This window comes from Antedon mediterranea, chromosome 8 (genome assembly GCF_964355755.1).
Source record: "Antedon mediterranea chromosome 8, ecAntMedi1.1, whole genome shotgun sequence".
NCBI classification, from domain to species: Eukaryota; Metazoa; Echinodermata; class Crinoidea; order Comatulida; family Antedonidae; genus Antedon; species Antedon mediterranea.
Window position 1 is genome coordinate 25,020,281 of NC_092677.1, and position 13,951 is coordinate 25,034,231.

Sequence of the window (13,951 nt, forward strand, 5' to 3'; positions counted from 1 at the left end):
TTCATTTAAAAAATAGTAAATATAAAAATTGAACTTTTGGATTTGATAAATAATGGATAACATGTACTAATATTCTAAATTATAACATACAAAACTTTGGTTGAGTTGATAATATTTAATGATTTTAAAATTTATATTTGTTTTAATTTCAATTAGTACTGGATGAAGTTTTCAGAAAAAAATAATATGGAATGGAATATAAATTTGTATCAAGACAATTGGTATAAAAAAGTAGTAAGTACTTTTTTAGTATCTGTCAAACTCATACCGAGTTGAATCAACAGAAAAGAAAATTTACTCTAATATTATACAGATATTGCCTGCTTAGAGGTAAAATATAAGATTTGACATACCGAGGGAATATATTTCCCGAAGTGCATATTTCACCTTTAAGCAGGAAATATCTGTATAATACAGTATTAGGATCCAAATGAAATTTTTTCAAGACAATTATTTCTTTGGAACTCAAATAAAATCAACTGCACTTTTATTAGGCGAATCATGTACACATTAGTATTATGATTTTGAATTGTGGAAAGGGTCATTTCATGAATTGAATTTTTGTAATGACTATTACACGATTTTCTATACATTTAGTACTTAACTTAAATTTCTAGTACTGAACTGCAGATGGTTCAGAAATCTTTAAAGCTCTGTCTACACTATCAAACTTTGTGACAAAAAAATGTGATGTGCCCATATATGGAAATGATGTCACATCACAACTATATTTGGGCATATCACTACCATATTCGGGCACGCTTTAGGCTGGAATACAGTCCACTTTGTCATGGCACGGGTCAGCATAGTAGCCCTCGAATAAATTGTACGTGTTTACGAGAGGAAACATGATCAATGCACCAATAAGAGATCCAATCTGGGTAACGACACCGAACCATATCAGCAAAGACCTACTACCATTGGCGTTCCGAAGGATCCAACCTATCGTAGCTTTTGTGTATGTAAAGAATGCTGTTACGCAAACCCAGCATGCAACCTGAAAGAAAATTAAGATACAAAATATAATTTTGAATGTTATAGTAGTATTTGAATAATATCGATGTGATGACTCAACAAAATGAAACTTACTATAATAATATCACCGGCCAATTTAAATTGCAGGGGTGGTGACGGACTTAGAACCGCTGTAGTCATGCAGAATGATCCAAACAAAGTACCAAGTATTGCTGTCGTTGTTACCAGCGTCTTGCTCTTCTGTGGCCAAAGAAACACTAGAAAACATGCGATAGGGTTTGCGATATTTCCAAAAGTAGCAGCTAAAAGGTACGTATCGAGTCCGTAAGCACCGCACGAATAACTCTGGATAGATGGAAGCACGCCATTACTTAAGCCGCTCACCCAGCCTAAAATAACAAACAGGTATATGGCGTTTTTCTGTGTTAACGATTCAACTGGTGTATCTTTATCAGCATCATCAGGTTCAGCAGTCGCGCCATAACCATTGCGTATCATTGTGTAACTTTCCTGGCTACTTGAAACCGATGGAATTTGTTCCACGCCTTCTAAAGGACCATCGCATTCTTGCGGTATGCGTTCTCGCTTTGACAACGGTAAATAATTCAATAAGATAAAGGCAAGACCACAACTGCTCATCATAGCTGTCAAAAAAATAAAGAAATCCTCGGGTGGGAATCTTTCTGACTTGGCATCGGTAATCCAGTCTGTACAGTTGTTTTTTGTTCCGTTTATATATCTTTCGTACGTGAAATTTGCTCTACAGCCTTCTTCCCCACCAACTCCTTGCCCAAGCGCAACAAGGCTTGGCAACAGCGCGCTGAAACCTTCTCCGACAAAATACCATGTCACGTAAAGGTTCATAAAACGCGACATGAATGGCGTGAACGCTACTGATGATGTACAATCGACAATGGCAAGAAAAAATGCTAAAATTAACAGCGCAGTGCTGCGGTAATCATTTACAACGTCCCAATAAGTGGTGCCATCCCAAAAGAATATCAATAAAGTACATGCAGTTATTCCTATTGTTACAACTAAGTATATAGCTGGGACTTCAAGGCGAATGTGTTTTGGAGTTGCGTATGATAAAATAACAAATAAAACTGGGCCGATGTTTGCGAGTTGGATGATAATGGTAAGATACGATGCCAGTTGGTACCCTTCTGGTATTCCGAGTTTCACAAGTAAAGGAAGCTCCACCCAGAGTCCATTGATCGCTACCCAGGATCCTGTGCCAAAAAAGACGACAAGAACAGCCACAAGAGGTGAGACAGAAACCTTTCTGCAATTCACAGCCATTTTTCTTTGTGTAGAACGCAAGCTACAAAGGCACCTACCTGCAAAAAAAAAAATTGTTTTATTTTTAGTTAATCTAGTAGTAGTAGTAGGTAGCTGGTAGTACTAGGCCTATACTACAGTAGTAATAGTAGGAATCCCTAGTACTAGGCTAGAGTATTTTTAGTAGTATATAGTAGGCCAACACACCATCAGTCAGCAGAACAGACAGCAGAGTAGTGAGTGGTGTCTGCCTATTTATATCTCTAGCCCTAGCTAGTTAAGTTAGGCCAGGCCTAGACTAGAGGCCTGCCTAGTTAGAATTAATATGCTTCTATCTAGGCTAGAAGCTATTAATAAAATATCAATCAACTGCAGCACTAATATCACTTACGGCGTATATATAATTATAAAAGATGATTAATTTATTATAAGCCAAATTACAACATTAACAGGGCGTGCTAATCATGCAAGTTTAAACAACAAACCCAACCATCCATATAGACGACACACACACAGCAGGGAACCAGAGAGACCGCTAAAAATTAACCAACAGAGGGCAGGATTTTGTCACGCTTGAGTGATTTGACCACACGACGTCGTACGCATCGACGATTTCATACACAAAATTTAAAAATCCAATTCATTTTCAGTCGATCAGCGACGCACAGCGTGTGTGTTTTTGTTGTTGTGCGAGAGAAAAGCGGCAATTCAATTGTGTGTCAAAATGGCACCTCCAAGAAAACGAGCAAGATCCTCTAGTATTCCATCTAAAGATAATTACCAAAATTGGACTGTCGATGAAGTCCATTCTTACTTGTTATCAAAAGGATTAGTTGACGTTGCAAATTGTTTAAAACGTAATTTGCAGAATTGTTAGCCCTCTAGTCTTTTAGTTAATAGCTAGATCCGCCTAGGCCTAGCCTAGGCCTAGTTAGTAATAGTAGGCTAGCCCAATTATTATATTTACTCACAGTGTACACTCTACGCGTCGTAGACCTACCTTACTAAGTACTAATAGTAATACTAGGCTAGCCTAGGCCTATATATTATTTAAATTAGAGTTAGGTCTAGGCATAATTCATCTTTGAATAGTTTGTCTACTACCAGTAAAAAGTGCAAAATAACCATGGAGTAAAGAATATTACTGTATTATTATTCTTTACTCCATGAAATAACTCATCCAACTCCTAAAATTGGCCTAGCTAGGTAGGGTAGGAGGATGATCCGGGTAGGCCTAGGGCCTAGGCCTAGAACCAACAACAAACCTTACAAAAACATTTTTTTTGTCAATTTTAATAAATAAAATCAAGCATATTTTATTATTTAGGTGAAGCCATATCGGGAGATATTTTTCACGATTTAAATGATGACCGTCTTAAAGTAATTGGCATAACGTAAGTAAACTTGGGATTTTTCAACTGTATTAAATGTTAATTATTATATTATTCGTGAGTATAAATTTTGTTATCTACACCCATCACATTTCCCCTCTTCTGAAGTGGTGTCATGTGAAATCTGTATGATCTATTGTCAGCAGTCATTGTATTCACTCTTGTGTACTGTTTCAGGAAATTGGGCAAACGTCTTCAACTTCAGAAGATTTTAAATGAGTTAAAACACTCTGTTCTTATGACAAATCACAACTATAAGGTAAGAATGGTCAAACCATGATGAAACCAAACCAAAATGACCAGAATTGTACTTAATTTAGATTATTTCTAAACCCATTTTATTAAGCAATCATCATAATTTAATTAAATAGTAAATATCTTAGACTTGAGGTACTTTAAATTTTAAAACTCGATTGAAATTTTCACAAGATCTTTTTTTTTTTCTTCAGATTTTTAATGATCCTATACATGGCCATATTGAGGTGCACCCTCTATGTATTAACATAATGGACACGGTACAATTTCAGAGACTGAGGCAGATCAAACAGCTAGGCTGTTGTTATTATGTCTTTCCTGGTGCCTCGCATAACCGTTTTGAGCACTCTATAGGGTAGGGACTTTTAAAGTGTAATATTCACATTGTATCTATAGGGTGTGGACTTCTAAGTTGTAATACTATGTTCACATGGTGCATTCTACAGAGGGTAGGAACTAATAAGTTGCAACCTGTTCACATTGTACATTCTATAGTATAACAACCCATACTATGGGTTGTTATACTATGTTCACATGGTGTATTCTATGGGTTGTAATACTTTGTTCACACTGTACAAGGTTGTACTATTATAGGGTTGTAATACTATGTTCACACTGTACATTCTATGGGTTGTAATACTATGTTCACACTGTACATTCTATGGGTTGTAATACTTTGTTCACACTGTACATTCTATGGGTTGTAATACTATGTTCACACTATACATTCTATGGGTTGTAATACTATGTTCACACTGTACAAGGTTGTACTATTATAGGGTTGTAATACTATGTTCACACTGTACATTCTATGGGTTGTAATACTATGTTCACACTATACATTCTATGGGTTGTAATACTATGTTCACACTGTACAAGGTTGTACTATTATAGGGTTGTAATACTATGTTCACACTGTACAAGGTTGTACTATTATAGGGTTGTAATACTATGTTCACACTGTACATTCTATGGGTTGATATACTATGTTCACACTGTACATTCTATGGGTTGATATACTATGTTCACACTGTACATTCTATGGGTTGTAATACTATGTTCACACTGTACATTCTATGGGTTGTCATACTATGTTCACACTGTACATTCTATGGGTTGTAATACTATGTTCACACTGTACATTCTATGGGTTGTAATACTATGTTCACACTGTACATTCTATAGGCTTGTAATACCATGTTCACACAGCTTATTTTAAATAAAAATAACAGAAGAAAAATCTCCACACTTATGGAACAGGGGAAACTATAGATTGATATTATTAGAAGTGTATGGCCAATATACATTTTTTGCCTGCACCTGGCCTTTGAAAGTTTTAGTATCGTAGTCAAGCATAGATTCTTTTTGTTACAGTGTGTCGCATCTTGCTGGTAAGTTGGCAAGAACGTTGCAACAGAGACAACCGGATCTGGATATTACACATAAAGATATCCTGTGTGTAGAGATTGCTGGGCTTTGTCATGATTTAGGTATGTGTTTATTCAATACAGAGTTGTTGAAGAGAAGAAGAATATTTATTTGTATTCGTTTTGCAAACAATGACATTAGTGACCTCGGTCCCCGTAAGGATCTTGTTTGCAATAATGCTAGGTAATGTCTCTTAAAATTTTACATTATTTAACAGCTTAACATTATTTTTTTTTTGTAGGTCACGGTCCGTTCTCGCACATGTTTGATGGAATATTTATACCTCTTGTTGATCCAGAATCTACTTGGAAAGTAAGAAAAATTAATACTAGAATACCTAAAGTTGTATAACTCCAGAAAGAAAGAATCTGGTCTCACTACAACCCAATTCTAAAAATAATGAGCCACACTTAACCTATGAAAGAGGCGACTCAATAATATGGATATGATGATGTCATATCACTACCATATTTGGGCATATCACTACCATATTAGGACACTGTTTTTGTCAAACTAGTTTGATAGTGTAGACAGATCTTTAAACGTTATTGTTTATTCCTTCCAAAAGCAACCAGTGTTTTCTATGATTTTTTGGATAATTTTTCAGCACGAGAAGGCGTCTGTAGATATGTTTGATTATCTTCTCCGTGAAAACAATTTAAAGGAGAAGTTTCGTGAGTATGAATTGGATGACACGGATATCACGTTCATCAAGGAGCAAATATATGGGCCGTTAGAAAAGGAGGTAAGTTTTGATTTGAAGTTAGAATTTCGAAAATATGAGAAATGAGTTTCTTCTGTAGACAATATTTTTTTAAATCCTAAAACTTTTATTGTCTGTTTGGTTCCCAGGACAAGAATAAGAAGTATAAAGGGCGACCTGAAAAAAAGAAATTCTTGTACGAGATAGTTGCTAATAAACGCAATGGCATAGACGTAGATAAGTGGGACTACTTCGCACGCGATTGCCACATGCTAGGGATAGCAAACAGCTTTGATTACAATCGATTCATGAAGTTCGCTAAAGTCATGGAAGTTGATGGAGAGTATCAAATATGCACACGAGACAAAGTAAGATTTTCAACAATTTATTTTATTGTACAAGTTTTACAATTGTATGGTATCAGATGTACAGGACATAATAATTTTTGCAACCGAAAAAACTCGTTCACCAAAAAGGTGTTCTTCCACAAGGCCGTATAACATTGTAACACAAAGTATTGTTATAAAAAAATAGATCCAGGTTAAAATAAAAAATAAATTTAAAAAAAATATAAACAAAACAGCCATTCAATACATAATTCAGTTTTTCATCATAGCAATAGTTTTATTCAAACCATTTTAATATGATTATTTTAAATTTTGTAGGTTGGTCAACAACCCTGTTCTGAGTTGACCAACTAGCAAAGGTCTTTCCTTGCCTTTTACATTTGTTTTGTCTTCTTTGTATTGTACAGTATATGGCAGAAAATTGAATAAAAAATAAGCAATAAACCGTGCATAAATTACATTTCTATTGTTCTTCAGGAAGTAGGTAATTTGTACGATATGTTCCACACCAGGAATAGCCTTCACAGACGTGCCTATCAGCACAAAGTAAACAAGATCATTGAAACCATGTAAGCATACATACAACACAATCATTTTTGTTTATACAAGGTTAATAATCTTGTACATTTCCATATGCAGTTAGAGGAAAAATGGCAAAATCAGCACTGTGGTCGTGTTACAAGAGTAGTCAAAACATTATAGATTTCCTGATAAAAATGCTAGAAAGTGGGAACAATTTTGCCATTTTTCCCCTGACTGTATGGATATTGCAAACACATTGTGTTCTTTCAAGTCGTAAGTATATATGCTATTTTTAGAATAAAAATATTGGTTATACTACTGTATATTCTAATGGAAAAAAAAACCTTCTTTGATTTTGGTTAAAATGTAGTGGAAATTTAAGTTGATGAACATACAGTAATAACATTTTTAAAATTCAACAATTTTTTTTTTCAATTTAGGATTGTCGAGGCGTTAGTTCTTGCCAATGACCATCTACTTATAACGGGAACAAATAAAAGGTAAAAGAACCTTTTTATGATAATGTGTTGGTGAGATTGTCGTGTGGACAGAGTATTGTTGTGTGGACAGATAAGAGTATTGTCGTGTGGACAGAGTATTGTTGTGTAGACAGAGTATTGGTGTATAGACAGAGTATTGGTGTGTAGACAGATAAGAGTGTTGTCGTGTGGACAGAGTGTTGTTGTTTGGACAGAGTATAGTGGTGTGGACAGAGGATTGTTGTGTGGACAGAGTGTTGTGGTGACTGGGTGTGAAAGCTAGTGTATTGTGTGGACAGTGTGTTCTTGAGTGTTCTTTAATAGTAATACTAATCCTCAAACTATTTCGACAAAAAAAGTGTGATGTGCCCAAATATGGTAGTGATATGCTTAAATATGGTAGTGAGATGCTTAATTAAATATGGTAGTGATATGACATCATCATGTCCATATATGGGCACCTTTTTGTCACGTAAAGTTTGATTGAGCTTAATAGTTACTTAAACATTTCAGGAAGCTTAAAATGTCGGAAGCAATCCATGACATGGCAGCCTACGTGAAGATGACCGATAATATATTATACGAAATCTTAAATACGTCTGATGAGAAGCTGTTTCCTGCTCGCAATATCATAGCCAATGTAATGTCCAGGAAGCTGTATAGATGTATTGGTCAAACTAGCCCTAAGGACAATGACCCAATACCACGGGTAAGTTGTAATTTGTTTTCAAGCCACATGCTGACCACGTTGAAACACCGGTTCTCGTCAGGTCACCGAAGTTAAGCAACGTTGGGCCTTCGTTAGAGCTTGGATGGAAGACCATCGGGTAATATGACGTATAATATATGGAGCTGGGGTCCCGTTAGGCATTTGAAATCAGCACTGCTGACTCTTATGGCAGCCCCAACATCTAGTATCTGCCTCAGACATTGCCTTTCCTCTGGTGAAGACAGTCACTAGACTAGAGAAGCCCTTGATCAATATTAGGACCAATCAAGGTGCTCTAAACAGTCCTGGCTTAGTCATCATTCAGATGAATGCAAGACTAAAATGACACTGTCGTTCGCGACAGACGTCATATGCATAGTCTATTAAGACTGACGCAGGCCAACAAAAAAAAAATTTAATTTAATTTGAAGCCCAAACCAGCAGCAATTTTCAGTAACAGGAGGGTTAACATACAAATAGAGAATGGATATAAATACAATGAACAAAGGCTGTATAATAAAAATGATAATAAAAAATGAGAATACATACATTTAAAATGAAGACAATTATTTTGGTTTTCTTTAAGGCACATATTCCGAAGATGATGAATGAGATATTAGGGTTTCAGCAAGACGGAACGAAACAGCTGAATAATTCTGACCTAATCATACATGTAAGTTATTTAATCCAGGAAAAAAATTACTAGGAGTGTGTCCACATATGTGCGTTTTTCAGACTTGAGTTTTCTGACATTGGAATACTTATGGTCAGTGAATGTGGAGAATAACCTGTGACAGGGTTCTGAGCTGAATTGCATGGATCACATCGCATACAACAATTTCTAACTTTAAAAGGTCACTTTGTGTTGTACAGCTGCCACCAAAACGTCTGTCCAAAACGATTGGGGCTGAGAATGCCTAGTACAGCGGGGTAACCCCAGCAGGTTACTAAAGAAACTTTTTTATAATACGCAATATTTATTATTATTTTTATAGGTGGTTGACTTGAATTATGGAATGGGAAGTGACAATCCGATTGACTTTGTCAGATTTTATTCCAAACATGATCCTGAGCAGGCGACCATGGTCCGCAAAAGTGAGGTACTGTAAAATATATTTTTAAAACTTTAATGTGGAAATTTACTCTATCAGCGCCAACTGAAAAAACACTCCAGAAATCGTGTTATATTGGACGTATTTTAATTCCTTTTCAGGTGTCCCACATGCTACCGGAGAAATTTTCTGAGCAACAAATCCGAGTATATTGTAAATTACGAGACGACGACGAAAGCCTACAAAATGCAGTAAGCTGCTTTGTACAGTGGTGTGATAGTAAGCAGTACAAACCAAAGGTAGTGTGTTATTAGTAATTACTTTTTATCATAACATACAATATTCACCAACTATCCTAAGTCCTGTTCAAATTGTTCTTCAGTATTCCGGCCGATTATCGGTACTGACATTTCACAGGAATATTAGGTAATACAACATCACATGTGTTTCACATGTATCTAGTAGTAACCTAACCCTTAACCTAACCTTACATGATACAGGCACCACATGTGATACAAATGAGATACTGTATAAAGCTGCTCCTGTCTACACTATCAAACTAGTTTGATATAAAAAGTGTGATGTGCCCAAATATGGTAGTGATATGCCCAAATATGGTAGTGATATGACATCATCATGTCATATATGGGCACATCACATTTTTTTGTCGCATAAAGTTTGATAGTGTAGACAGAGTTTTACCAAATATTGCTATGATACTTTGGAAATAGATAGTATGTTTAGATACAGCACTGGGAATTGGATGAGTATTCACAAATATATTCAGATAAATTTAGTTTTATGATTATTTATGAATGTTTTTTGTTTATTTTTCAGGTTGGAAAAGGAGATCCGGAGATTACGCCATTCAAAAAACCAAACCAACCAGAAGAAAAACAAGGCCGGAGCAGAACCAGACTTTTTCTGTAGGAAAAAATTCAGGCCTGGTCTGTGTGTCTCTGTCTACACTATCAAACTAGTTTGACAAAAAAGTGTAATGTGCCCAAATATGGTAGTGATATGCCCAAATATGGTAGTGATATGCCCAAATATGGTAGTGATGTACCCATATTATATGGGTGCATCACATTTTTGTTGTCACATAAAGTTTGATAGTGTAGACAGCTTTACATTTTCCCTTTGTTTTCTGCTGTATCACTGTGCATGTAGCAATGTTGTGGTGCATGTTATTTGCAATAATCTCCAAACTTTTATTTGTACTTTGTTTTTATCAAGTCTCGTTTTTAACATTTTTTTTCTAAAAAACTTAAAGTTGTAATCATGGGTGATTAACTATTTTTTAAAAAGTGTTGTCAAATAATTTTAATAAAACAAATGTACCAATTGTTGGTATCTGGTTGGAAAAAATATTTAAGGTGAATTAATATTTTAAAGGTTTTCCAAATTGGTAATATGTGTGCTTTTCTTTTTCGAATTTCCATAATCATGTATTTTCATGATTAAAGTAGAAATTTACAAATGTTTTTGTATGGGGAACACAATAAGCATTCCATTTTTATATATGATAAATAATACTGAATTTTGATTGGTCTCGTTTATGTTATAGCATCACCTGTTTATGTTAAGTCGCAGCTGCTGTATAAATATATATACACACATACATGAATTTGTTTGGGTGTAGGGTGCATGTGTCATGTTTTGTTATATCAAGCATGGTGGAAATGAGTTGTCTCCATGTATAAGTGACAATACCACCTACACATATATTATACCACCTATGTTCAATGTGAGCAGTTTGGGTGTAAGGTGCATGTATGGTGCTATATGCAAATCGCTGCACAGATATGTTATTCACTGCATGCTCTCATGAAATTTTATATATAGGAAGTATAGTGCGATGATCACAAGTAGTTAGTATTAATAATTAGTATTATCATTACCATATTGGCAATGTATGTGGGTGATAAGATTTTATTTTATACTATATATTTTAATACAAGTTTTCTTGGTAAATTATCGTTTTTATTTGTTATTTCATTCCTTTTATGGATTGTTATAAAGTAGAATTTTGATAAGCTAATATATTTTATTGTGAAAGATGTATTGTTATTTAATAGTAAATGTCTATTCTTATGCATGAAAACGTGTATGGACTATTTTGTTATATACAGCATAAGATTTCAAACACATTAAACAAAAGAGTTCAGTTATCAAACACCTAATTGTGCGATAAGGCTGTTAAAAAACGCGATATCAGGGTTCTGATGTGTTTTATATAGGCCTATTTTGTTTCATATTTCAATAAATCATGTAAAGTGCTATTTCTGTGGTCATAGCAGCTCTATTTTACAAAGTGTTCTTAGGTCAGCCACAGGGGGGGGGGGGGGGGCGTTGGTCATGGGGTTAGTTCCACATTTACAATTTTACCACCACGCTGCCTAAACACAAAATCAATATAGGTATTATTTCCCACTATACAATAACACTGTAGGCATATTCATAATAGTCTTAAAGATAAAATGTATCTTTATTACGTCAAAGTTCAAAACGACGGGAAGTAAAAAATGTAATTTCAGTTTCAGTTTCAGTTTCAGTTTATTTTCCATTTCAATTTATGAACATAAAATAAACAACTTATATGGATGGATAACCGTATCGTTTCCTTATTGTTTCCTGTTAATGTTTTGATGCGAGAATTGTAGCCCCAAATGGTATTACAGTATTTTGTTTTTTACCTTTTCAGTTTTTTTTCACCTTTTCAGTTTTTTTCATACTATTCCCAGATACTACCTACTTATACCATAGTTTATTCGATTGTCGAGTCGAGAGAAAACTGACCAATGTCATCGAGAGAAGACTGACCAATGCCATCGAGAGAAGACTGACCAATGCCATCGATAGAAGACTGACAAATGCCATCGAAGGTACATCTTTGCTATCAAAACAATTAAAGCACCTCTTATGATATGCCGTCCGTCGATGTATAAAAAGAGAGGACATGTAGCCATTGAACAGATTGGCATGAAGCAGGATGGGTGCTCGAAAAGTAAGTATTAGCAGGGAAGAGTTAAATTACAATAATTTAACTCTTCCCTGGTACAGTATTAGTATACATTTATTTAGACTGTACAAGGGATTTCTTCTTCTTAACGTTTTCCGTCTTCCGACATTACGCTTTCCACAATTTGTTTCCAATGTTGTATGTTTATGGCAGGATGGTTTGTTATTGTGTTAGTTTCTACATGTCCTTTTAAGTCTTTCTTTATTTAGTTCATCCAGTTATTGCTTGGTCTTCCAACTTTCCTGTTAGTTTCCTTCATTGTTTGATTGGGGTATCATCCGGTAATATAATTATGTGTCCATACAATTTTAGTCTCCTTCATTTAATGCTTTTACTCCATTCTTCTTGGTTTTTTTTCTTGTATATTTTCATGTTACACACTCTTTCTGTTAATTTAATATTTATCATCTTTCGCAACATTTTCCTGTGATATATATCTATACTCTCTTGTAATTCTTTGTTTAGTACCCAGAGTCCACTGTTATATAGGAAAATACTTGCTATGTATGCGTCAAACAAGCGGCATTTCACGTAGTATAGATTGATTGAAATATATATTTATACTGGGTAACCTCTTCAGTCAAAGACTGGTCTCTCAGAGGGCCCAGTTGGTGATCAGTGGCTATGATGTACTAATACACCGGGGTAACCCCCTACTCGTCTCGAAAGATGTACTAGGTTCTTTAAAGTGCACACGAGCTAGATGTGTACACTGGACCTACGGTTTATAGTCCTTATCCGAGAAGACTCGTTCTACCACCAGAACCATGGAGTGAGTGACCCTCGAACCCCTGCCGATGTTATGGCTACGTAATTACGGTTCCACTGTCTTAACCGCTTGGCCACTCACTCACAGTATAGACATAGTTTTGTGTTCTAGCGACGACTTGAGCTTGTAATATGCCATAGCTGCTAGTGATTTTTGTTTTGTTTTTTTTTACAAGGGATTGACTGGACGAATTGTAAAGTTAGTTTATTGAATTTGCAGAGAGGTGGTCCCTTGTTTTTAACTGTTGTTTTTGCCAGAGGCAATGAATGAGTTTTTATAAAGTTTGTTTTGGTTAGTTCGGGCAAACTGTTATACGCAACAAATATCCACATATTATTCTCGCAAATAATAGTGCTGCCTTTAGATTGTATTGTGATTGACAAGAAAGAAACGTAACCAATCTGGGAAATGAAAAAACCCACACTACTAATTTGTTCTTCTTGGTATGCCACGTATTGAATTGAAGTGTGATTGGTAAATATTATTTATATAATTCTTTTATAAAATATCACCGATCTGGAATTTGGATCAGCAAGCTGAGATTAGCTTAAAGAAATCGCAACAATGTGATTGGCGGAAACAAAATTAAACTCACATTTTATTGGTGAACAAGTGACCGATGGTTGTTACAAATATAATATTTCTTGTTATTATCATGACAAACCTACACAATCTAGGCCTAGAAACGCACGATATTGTTATAAAATGAGTAGGCCTAGTCGCAGTAAAACTATTGGCTTAATTGCTCGTGATGCTCATGTGCTTTTAAAGGGGGGCCGGGAGAGAGCGATGGTGTAATGGAACGGCACATAGAACAAATATCTGTAGGATACACTAATTATGATCGTGTAAACACAATTGATTTTAAGGATACCAAAAATCAAGCGGCATATATGTATAAATATTTTTCAGCTATATGTTTTTCGGTCCAATTTGGACTTGAAAATTGCAAATTTTCTTCAGAAACTGCTGATTGGCATCAACCAAACGAACAACCGTTAGAGCTAAATGTTTGTTC

General features: G+C 35.2%; 2 protein-coding genes across 2 annotated transcripts; one reads left to right on the forward strand and one right to left on the reverse strand.

The window, feature by feature from the left end:
* Positions 1-359: 359 nt before the first annotated feature.
* LOC140056328 (solute carrier family 52, riboflavin transporter, member 3-B-like) lies at positions 360-2,779 on the reverse strand. Its single transcript, XM_072101669.1, has 3 exons — positions 2,648-2,779; positions 1,090-2,315; positions 360-997 (listed from the first exon to the last, which is right to left on the reverse strand). The coding sequence occupies exons 2-3, from the start codon at positions 2,275-2,277 to the stop codon at positions 764-766; spliced, it is 1,422 nt and encodes a 473-aa protein (XP_071957770.1). The 5' UTR covers positions 2,278-2,315; positions 2,648-2,779; the 3' UTR covers positions 360-763.
* A 95-nt stretch (positions 2,780-2,874) lies between these two features.
* LOC140057526 (deoxynucleoside triphosphate triphosphohydrolase SAMHD1-like) lies at positions 2,875-11,461 on the forward strand. Its single transcript, XM_072103223.1, has 15 exons — positions 2,875-3,113; positions 3,584-3,650; positions 3,825-3,906; positions 4,097-4,257; positions 5,277-5,392; positions 5,572-5,642; positions 5,938-6,075; positions 6,183-6,401; positions 6,858-6,949; positions 7,343-7,402; positions 7,895-8,090; positions 8,677-8,763; positions 9,086-9,190; positions 9,304-9,441; positions 9,980-11,461. The coding sequence occupies exons 1-15, from the start codon at positions 2,981-2,983 to the stop codon at positions 10,070-10,072; spliced, it is 1,758 nt and encodes a 585-aa protein (XP_071959324.1). The 5' UTR covers positions 2,875-2,980; the 3' UTR covers positions 10,073-11,461.
* The last annotated feature ends 2,490 nt before the right edge of the window (positions 11,462-13,951 follow it).

What these genes read in the sequence shown, in the direction of transcription:
- LOC140056328 (XM_072101669.1), bottom strand. Translation starts at nt 2,277, where the DNA reads ATGGCTGTGAATTGCAGAAAGGTTTCTGTCTCACCTCTTGTGGCTGTT. An exon ending in TGGCCGGTGATATTATTATA is followed by an intron (nt 998 to 1,089) that starts GTAAGTTTCATT and finishes ATTTTCTTTCAG; the next exon opens with GTTGCATGCTGGGTTTGCGT.
- LOC140057526 (XM_072103223.1), top strand. Translation starts at nt 2,981, where the DNA reads ATGGCACCTCCAAGAAAACGAGCAAGATCCTCTAGTATTCCATCTAAA. An exon ending in CTTAAAGTAATTGGCATAAC is followed by an intron (nt 3,651 to 3,824) that starts GTAAGTAAACTT and finishes GTACTGTTTCAG; the next exon opens with GAAATTGGGCAAACGTCTTC. An exon ending in ACAATGACCCAATACCACGG is followed by an intron (nt 8,091 to 8,676) that starts GTAAGTTGTAAT and finishes GTTTTCTTTAAG; the next exon opens with GCACATATTCCGAAGATGAT.